General features: G+C 46.2%; 1 protein-coding gene across 2 annotated transcripts; it reads right to left on the bottom strand.

Moving 5' to 3' along the window:
* Positions 1-357: 357 nt before the first annotated feature.
* Positions 358-9,062, bottom strand: dennd4b (DENN/MADD domain containing 4B; the record flags this gene model as incomplete). 2 transcript variants are annotated; one of them, XM_014034371.1, is given in 17 exon segments in its annotated part: positions 358-416; positions 587-752; positions 823-923; positions 2,512-2,751; positions 2,825-2,981; positions 3,056-3,231; positions 3,309-3,413; positions 4,276-4,564; positions 4,644-4,875; positions 4,973-5,128; positions 5,801-5,945; positions 6,196-6,324; positions 7,662-7,868; positions 8,033-8,147; positions 8,224-8,357; positions 8,436-8,581; positions 8,847-9,062. In XM_014034371.1, coding segments are annotated over 17 exon segments (2,762 nt in total), but the record flags the coding sequence as incomplete, so codon positions are not given.
* Positions 9,063-10,008: the final 946 nt, after the last annotated feature.

Here is a 10,008-nt window from a genome sequence, read left to right as displayed (position 1 = left end):
ATTTATTTATTTTTTTATTTATTTATTTGTTTCTGAACAATGAAAAGTTTGAATAAAAACACGTCAAAATTAAATAATAGAAATAAAAAACTTTTTAAAAAGTAAGGAGTAGAAATTACAGATAACTGAATTAAAATGTAAGGAGTAAAAAAAAACGACTCCACTAAAGTATAAATAACCTAAATTTCTACTTAAGTAAAGTATTTGTACTTAATTACTTGACACCTCAGGCAGTAAACAATGAAACCAAGTAAAAGAAAGAATAAAATCCTGACTGGTAATAAAAGCAGAACCAGTTGTTTGGACCATGTGACCGTCTGTCAGTCACTTCTAAATAAAGTTTGTTGAACGTCTCACCCACGTGGTCTTTACCCATCGCTGCCAGAGTGAGGAACAGGAACTCTCTGTACAGACTCCTGCAAACAGAACCAGAACCATCAGAACAGAACCAGAACCATCAGAACCATCAGTACTGCCTTCAGCTCTGCTGCGTCTCACAACTGATGGAGGAGATGACCTTTGACCCCAGCAGGTAACCTGAGAACAGCTGTGATTATAACCATAGTAACAGGCCACGCCCCCTCACCTCTGGGTCCGTGGCGAGCCGGGCTGCTTGGCCAGCGTGTCCAGGAGGAGCGTGACGGCCTTGTGGACCTCGTTCATGCCCACCCAGCGCAGCACCTCCTCCAGGAAGGACAGGGTGAAGGGGTGGTTGTGTCTCCTCCAGCTGTAGCTCCTCATGGGGACGCCACCTGGTGGAGGGACACGGTCAGAACCACAGCAGGACCTCACCTGACCTCACCTGACCTGATCCAGCTGCACTCACTGTGGATCCTCCACAGGACGTAGAGGGGGGGCCACTGGTCTGTGTCGGGGCTCAGGGTGTCCCAGAGGAGCCGGACTCGTACCGAGGAGTTCTCAGACTGAGGAACAGGAGATCGGACTTTAGTCTACAGCTGCTCACTGAATCATTCACCGAATCATTCACCGAATCATTCACCGAAACATTCACTGAATCACTGAATCATTCACCGAATCATTCACCGAATCATTCACCGAAACATTCACTGAATCACTGAATCATTCACCGAATCATTCACCGAATCATTCACCGAAACATTCACTGAATCACTGAATCATTCACCGAATCATTCACCGAAACATTCACTGAATCACTGAATCATTCACGGAATCATTCACTGAATCATTCACCAAATCATTCACTGAATCATTCACTGAATCATTCACCGAATCATTCACTGAATCATTCACTGAGTCATTCACTCAGTCATTCACCGAAACATTCACTGAGTCATTCACCGAAACATTCACCAAAATGATTCACTGAATCATTCACCAAAACGATTCACCGAATCATTCACCAAAACGATTCACCGAATCATTCACAAAACGATTCACCGAATCATTCACAAAACGATTCACCGAAACATTCACCGAATCATTCACCGAATCATTCACCAAAACGATTCACCGAAACATTCACCGAATCATTCACGAAATGATTCAGTGAATCATTTTCCAAGTCATTCACCGAGTCATTCACTGAATCATTCACCGAATCTTTCACTGAGTCATTTACCGAATGATTCACTGAAACATTTACCGAATGATTCACTGAATCATTTACTGAATGATTCACTGAAACATTCACTGAAACAGGTCAAAAACATACAGAGTCATGACTTCAATGCTTTTATTTTGAAAGCCCTTCTGCACATTCTGTCACTGGTTCAGGTTCAGAACCACAGCAGAATCAGTGGCCCAGTCCCAAAGCTCAGCTCCGCCCTTCTGTGAAGTGTGGATTCAGTCTAAGTGCACATAGAGTGCACAGGTTACATGTGTGTACAACACCTGAGAACTGGGACAGTACAGATTACATCATCAAACACCAGGAGCTACCAGCTGCTGTTAGGCCAAATATCATATACATAAAAACACATTTAAAGAAAGAAACTAATGTTATCTCCTTCATGATTAAGTTTACACAATAAGTACAATCACTCACTACTAATCAGAAGGAAAAAAATTACAATGACTTGTTCACTTTTTGGAATTCCTGATTTANCTGGTGAAAATTTCATGTCATTAGCACCTCTAGTAATATATTTACTGAGAAAAATGGTGACGTGTTCAATACTTATTTTACCTGCTGTATTATATACCTGTGTATAACCATGGTAATATTTTTGTAGTACAAAGTACAGTACACGTTTTACTTATTTTATCAAAATTTGAACATTTTTGTTTTGGGCAGGTAACATTTGTTGTCACCTGCCCGACAGGGCAGGTAAAAAAATAAAATCTTGTCGAACCCTGATTTGAACACATTATTTAAATTTTACTGTTTTTTAAAATATATATTAATTGTTTTTCACTGGACCAGGACCAGGACCAGGACCAGGACCAGGACCACCCCTGGTCTAAAGCCAAACTCAGACTGGATGCTCCCTCCTGCAGAGGCAGAACCGGACCGGACCGGACCGGACCCACCTGTGTGAAGTGGCTGACCAGCGGCGAGCTCCGGACCAGCTGCAGCAGGTTGGTGGGCAGGCCGAGCCTCTGGAAGAACCAGACCAGGTTCCAGAAGATGATGGAGTGGTTGTCCAGGAACTGAGGCTGGGCCAGAACCGCCTCGCCTTCATTCTGCAGCAGACTCTCCAGCTCCTTCCTCAGAACCAGAGGGCTCAGGTAGGGCACCGCCACCTGAGGAGTCCCGCCCGCCGACGACACCTGTGAGAGGGGGCGGAGCCTGTCAGCCAGCGGTCAACAGGAGGGCTGTTCGTTATGTGAGGGGGTACGGTACCGTGGTGGTTCTGCTGGTCTCAGAGTAGCTGCTGGTCTCGGAGCTGGAGTCGTCACTCAGTCCGTTACAGTGGGGCCGGGTGCCGGGCTCCAGACCGCTGGGGGGCCTGACGGCGCTCTCCACCTCGTCCTCCAGGTTCAGGTGACGGCGCTCCGCACTGAGAGGACACAGAGGACACCAGGTCCAACAGAGCCAGCTAGAACCTGCTTCAGTTCTGATCCAGGGTCCTACCTGCTGACGGGCCCCAGGTCACAGATCTCAGCGTTCAGGAACGGCACGAAGGAGGTGCCGCAGAACGGGCAGGACGAGTTCAGGTTGGAGTCGTCGGAGCTCCAGCCCGCCATGATCTCCTCGTCGTAAACCAGAGAGTTACAGCTGCGGCACAGTGAGCAGCTGGACATCAGAACCTGCAGCAGAACCACAGCTGGTCAACCAACAGCCGGGGCACCACAGAACCGCCCCCCCATCACAACCACTGCTTTACCTCCATCCCTGCCCCGTCATGGCTGCAGTCCCACGACCTGCGCACAGGGAACGCCTGTGTGGGCGTGTCCGACAGGTCCACGTCACTTCCTACGGATAGAGAGCTCTGAGGGGGAACCAGGAAGTAAATTATTCAAGGGTCTGATCTACTGTGACATCACTTCCTGTTCAACAAAGCATTACTTCCTGTTTAACACAGCATCACTTCCTGTTTACTACAGCATCACTTCCTGTTATAACATTACTTCCTGTTTATCACATCACTTCCTGTTTACTACAGCATCACTTCCTGTTCAACACAGCATCACTTCCTGTTCAACACAGCATTACTTCCTGTTTAACGTTAGCCTAATGCACTCAATTTAGGGAAAAATACTGGAAGTTATTTCCATACATAATTATAAATTTGTGCTAAATTATAATCTGTAAACAGTTTTAATATCATATATATTCTGACATTAATAAAATATAGATTTACAATGTTTATTATTATTTATTTCACATTGATGACTTGAACAAACTTGTTTTTGTAGATGTTGTTCTAATTAATTTAATCTGAGTTTTATTTTTGTCCTGGAATAAAAACATTGAGTTTTCTATGAAACCCTGCAGCTGATGAAAGACTGAAATCAAATCCAGCCTGTCATCAACTGGTTTAGCTAAATGCTACATGCTAAAAACAAACAAGGCCCTCCTGGCTGTATTTCTTACAGCACATGCACAAAGGAGCGACAAACACATCTAGATATTAGAGACAGGACCAGAAACAAGAAGTTGAAACCACAAAGCGCCCTCTAGTGTCTGGTTCTAGTACTGTTTTTAAGCCCCGCCCCTTTCCCCAGGCGTTCTTCCTTTCATTTCCCACCATGTTTAGCTGTAATTAGTTTTCAACATGAATGAGCTGATTGACAGAGGGAGAGTAGGCGGGGCTTAAAGACCAACCAGCTGCATGACATCAAACCTCTCACCTCTGACGTGGCGTTCACCAGACGCTCCTTAGCTTTCAGCAGAGTTTCAGCCACGTGTGATTTCCTGGCCTGCCTCTGCTCTGATACTCTTCGTCCTCCTCCTCCTCCTCCTCCTCCTGAGCGCCGGTGGTCCACGCTGGCGGCTCTGCGTGACGATGTGCGATGTCGGGTTGGCGTGAGGAGCTGCTGCAGCTTTCCTGTCAGACCTCCTCGGCTCGGAGACGACACGTTGTTGGAGTTCTCGTCTATGACCTTGTTCCTGTGGGCGGAGCCTCGTGGCCTGTCAGACCTGGGGTCAGAGGTCAGGTGGGGTGGGGTCAGCTGGGGTCACGTCAGTAAAACCAGCAGAGACAAAGACAGACGCCCACCTGCCGTCTCTGTCCTCCGGCCGGCAGCTGCAGTCCAGCTCTGAGTCTGCGGACTCGGCACACTCCGAGTAGAAGGTGGACAGGCAGATCTCACTGCGGCGGACCACCACACCACCAGGGGGCGCAGCAGGAGGGACGGAGACGTCTCGTCGTCCCAGTGGAGGCTTCTGAGAGACGGCGTCCCCACAACCGTTGATCTTGGACTCCACAGTCCTCCTACAGGACTGGGTCTCTGAGGGACAGAACAGATGAGAGGTGGTCAGGTTCAGGGTCTGGAATGGATCATGCAGGACCAGGACTCTGTGGTCCTGAGGACCAGGACGTCTTACTGTCACTGTGCGTCTTCATGCTGCTCAGGCTGCTGCTCTTCACCAGAGGACCGCTCAGAGACTCGTGACTGGAGCTCTCACTCAGACCGCTCCAACTGGACTGACGAATCAGAGCCAAGTGTGGGAGGAGCTTCTGGTCCGGTTCCACCCCCGCCTCTGTAACATCATCATCATCATCATTAGTAACGGGTCAAACATGCAGTGGTTCCCAAGCTTTTTAGACTTGTGTACCCCTGAGACATCCTGTCATCCCACCACCACCCCTCAGTCAACCGTAACCATTCTCCAAAACATAATGTACAACAGCTGATTATTAAATCAAAATTATTTATTTAACACCCTTAACTTGAACATATTCTCAGGCATTGAATTCTTTTAAACTCTAATTAAATATAAAGATAAAAACGTTGCCTTGAAAGTGAATAAGTAATGAAATAAAAATATATTGTATTGCCCAAAATATCCCAGAAACTTGTCTAAATTAGCAAATTCATTTTATACTGGATTCTATTTTGTTTAGTCAGTTCTGCAATTCAGTTTGCATTTTTCACACTGTGAAAACCATAGGGCCTTACATAGCTCAGTCCTATTTTTATTATTTTTTACACACTTGGGACATTTTCCCAGGTACCCCCTGTAATATGCTCATGTACCACCAGGGGTACATGTACCACCAGGGGTACATGTACCACCAGGGGTACATGTAACCCTGGTGGTACATGTACCACCAGGGATACATGTACCACCAGGGATACATGTACCCCTGGTTGGGAGTCAGTGTCTCAGAGGACAGGTTAACCACAGGTGAGGCTCTGAAACATGTCTGACCTCCCCGGGAGCCCAGAGAGTCGCTCTTCTGCCGCCGTCTGATTGGTCGTCTGAACTGAGCCACAGCCAATAGGACGTTCCTCAGCTTGACCCAACGTAGACGGCCGCCCTGATTGGTTGACGGCCACTTACTCTCCAGGACGGCCTGAGGACAGAAGAGTCCGATCAGGTAATGGACCAAGAACCAATGGATGATGATTTGTAAGTCAGGACCTTTTTCACAGCTCTACTAGTTCAGAGGTACAGTGTGTGTTCTGGTTCAGGTTAGGGTTAGGAGTAAACACACTTACAAAAATGAATGGAAGTCAATGCATGGTCCCCACGGGGATATACAAACCAGACCTGTGTGTGTGTGTGTGTATGTGTGTGTGTGTGCTTGTGTGTGTCACAGAGACCTTGTTGTAGTATCCGTAGGTGATAGTGTTGGGGGTGATCCCAGCCTTCTTCATCTCCAGGAGGACCCGGACCGCGAGGACCGGCTGACCGTACTGACCACACAGCTGCATCAGGATCCGATAACACACCTGGAACACACACACACAGGTGAGTCTCCGCCCACTTCCATCCAGGTCCTGAGGACAGGTTTGTAATGTTCCAGTGATAAAATGATTACTTTAGTTTTTAAAAAGAGCTCCTGCTGTTTGAGAAGCTCAAAGTGAGACAATAAATCCCTGATCCAAAGACCCTGGGATCACAGGGGGTGGGGGTGGGGGTGGGGGGACGACGACTCATAYTMTAACTTCYCATTTACTTGACTTTAAACTTTTAGATTTGATCAGAAATGTAATTTAATTTGTTGAATTAATATAAATAAAATGAGAACTAATGTGGGCCCAGATTGGAGCTTTGTGGGACCCCTGGAGGACAAATAAACTTTGAATCAAGGTTAAAATAGTTTAGGATTTTTCATTATAGTTTAGTTTTATTTAGTTGTGACTTTTTTCTTTTAATTCAGTTAGTTTTAATTAGTTTTTACAGTGGATTTGATAGTTTTTATTAGTTATTATTGTATTTTTAATGCTTGGTTTTTGTTAAGTTTTTATTAGTTCTAGTATTAGTTTTTTATAGTTTGAATAAACATATTTATCAAAGCCTCCTCCATCTTGTGATGTTCCTGTGAGTTAACCAACCTGCAGATATCTGGTCACTAGTTAAATCAGTCCATTACAGCAACACCTTCATAAAATAATGTAACTCAGTTTAGCCAAATAAAAACTTGGTGATTATTTTAGGACGATGACAACAGTTTGTCTCCAACCTGCTGCTTCCTGTTGTTTGTTTTTCATGGAGCTGCTGAGAGAAGCTAACGTGTCAGATAGTCATAGTTAGCATCTTGTGTGAGTTTGATTCATGCAGATTTCCCTTCAGAAGTATTCCACCTGTTTTATCACCTGTTTTATCACCTGTTTTATCACCTGTTTTATCACCTGTTTTATCACCTGGTTCCACTACAAGACACTTGATTTGATTTTTCAGTCAGAAATCACAAAGTGGACGTTGCTGCTTTCTCCAAACTTTTGTTGTCGTCATTTAGCAGACCAAAGTGTTACAAACCACAGCTGATGTGAAATTACTCAATTAAAAAAAAAAATCCACGGCTCAAAATAAATTGACAAACACTAAAACTAAGGATACTAAAACTAAGGATATTCTATCTATAACTTGAGTTAGTTTTAGTTAGTTTTGTAAAAAGATGACACAGTTTTAATTAGTTATTGTTTTTTCATTTTATGACAGTTTTTATTTATTTTAGTTTAACTAAAATGTTTTTTCAGGTTCAGTTTTTGTTATTTCGGTAGTTTTAGTTTGAACTCAGGTCAAAGTGAGTCTCAGCAGCCAGGTCGGACCCGGTTGGTCTCACCTCGTCGGGCAGAACCACTTTGCGGGTCTCCATGTGCTTCAGGACATCGTAGGCCGTGTGCAGGGCCCGGACCTTGGAGGGCTCGGCCCGGACGAAGGTGGGCAGGTAGATGAACCACAGACCGTAACAGTGACCCAGCAAACACTTGGACCACATGTCCGGAACCGTAAAGTACTTCTGAGCCCGCTGCTGGGCCAACTTGATCTCCTGCAGAAGAACCAGAACTGATGAGAGTTGTGCAAAAGTCTTAATCACGTCCACATTCCTCAGATTATATCTCTGAGTTTCAGAGTCACGGTCCTAAGCTGTCAGTTCCTGCAGCGCCCCTGCTCTTCAAACCCTGACTAAATGTTCTGATTTTCTGACTTTACCTGTTTGGTGCGTCGGGGGGCGGGGCTATCGGGGGCGCTGCCTTTGGCCGGGACTCGGAGCTGGTCCTGCGGTCGGTCAAACAGTTCTGCTTTTAGGGTCGGGAAGGTCTCATAACTGAGGGTAAGCAGAGAAAACCCCATCAGGACACCTGACTCAGGATTTAGCTCCTCCCACACAGGTGGAGTCATACCTGTAGAGGGCGGGGCACTCAGAGCCGTCAGCTTCCTGCGGCTCCTCAGGAGGCATGATAAAGACGGTGTGCTCTCCACTGTGAGTCTCATCCAGATCAATCAACCGGACCTCCTCGGGTTTCTCCACACCCACCTGGACCCAACAGTTACAGGTAAACTGACAGACAGGTGATCAGTAAGCTCTTACCCAGGTAACGACCTCTGCGCCGACCTTTTGGACGCACTCGTCGAAGAACTCGAGGCAAGCGTGTCGGTCACTGACGAAGGAGCACTCCTCGATGAACTGAGTGAACATCTGGGTCTTCATCATCTGGATGTAAAACTTCTGCTGCGTCCGGTCCCGAGACTTCAGGAAACCTGCAGGACCAGGACCAGAGACACAGAAAGACTTCAGGAAACCTGCAGGACCAGGACCAGAGACACAGAAAGACTTCAGGAAACCTGCAGGACCAGGACCAGGACCAGAGACACAGAAATGAGGCTTCCTTTTTCTGGAGAGCACAGCTCAGTCAGTTCTGATCTGAGTCCGGCCAAGTTCTCCAGAGGGAGAAACCCTCAGTCCAGTCTTGGTCTCAGTGTTGATTCTGTTGTGGTTCTGAAGACTCAGAAGCAAAGTGCGCACCCTGCAGGTTGAACAGGGAGCTGCAGTCGGTGGTCCGGTCCGACGGCGCCTGTGTGATGGGCAGCAGGAAGGTTCTGTATCCTCTCAGCAGGCAGCTCATGAAGCGCAGGAAGGCCTCCTGGATCTCCAGCTCCAGTTGCTTCTGCCGCCTGTAGACCTGATCGTAGTCTGTGAGCAGGAACTCCAGCGTCGCCTCCTCCTGGCCAGAACTGCAAACTACACCAGGGGTGGGGGGTGGGGTCGACAAGAGGAGAATCAGGACAAGTTGGACAACTGAGAGAGGAAACCATTGATTATAGTTTCAAACTGAGAGACGTTAAAAAAAATCCCACAAACTCGCTGAGTCATCTAAAAAGCTTGTTGAGTCATCTGAACTTGCTGAGTCATCCAAACAACTTGTTGAGTCGGCTGAACAACTTACTGAATCATCTGAAGAACTCGCTGAGTCATCTAAACTCGCTGAGTCATCTAAACAACTTGCTGAGTGATCTAAACAACTCGCTGAGTGATCTGAACAACTTGCTGAGTCATCTGAACAACTTGCTGAGTCATCTGAACATCTTGCTGAGTCATTTGAATAACTCGCTGAGTCATCTGAACAACTCACTGAGTCATCTAAACAACTCGCTGAGTCATCTGAACAACTCGCTGAGTCATCTGAACAACTTGCTGAGTCATCTAAACAACTCGCTGAGTCATCTGAACAACTCGCTGAGTCATCTGAACAACTCGCTGAGTCATCTGAACAACTCGCTGAGTCATCTAAACAACTCGCTGAGTCATCTGAATAACTTGCTGAGTCATCTGAACAACTTGCTGAGTCATCTGAACAACTCACTGAGTCATCTGAACAACTTGCTGAGTCATCTGAACAACTCACTGAGTTAACTGAACAACTCGCCAAGTCATCTGAAAACGTCACTGAGTTATCTGAACAACTTGCTGAGTCATCTGAACAACATGAGTCATCTGAACTCACTGAGTCATCTGAACAGCTTGTTGAGTTATCTGAACTTGCTGAGTCATCTAAACAACTCGCTGAGTCATCTAAACAACTTGCTGAGTCATCTAAACAACTTGCTAAGTCATCTAAACAACTCGCTGAGTCATCTAAACAACTTGCTGAGTCATCTAAACAACTCGCTGAGTCATCTAAACAACT

Source organism: Austrofundulus limnaeus, unplaced genomic scaffold, assembly GCF_001266775.1.
Source record: "Austrofundulus limnaeus strain Quisiro unplaced genomic scaffold, Austrofundulus_limnaeus-1.0 Scaffold2080, whole genome shotgun sequence".
Classification (NCBI taxonomy): Eukaryota; Metazoa; Chordata; class Actinopteri; order Cyprinodontiformes; family Rivulidae; genus Austrofundulus; species Austrofundulus limnaeus.
The sequence above is the reverse complement of the archived record's forward strand: the minus strand, read 5'-3'. Positions and strand labels throughout refer to the sequence as shown.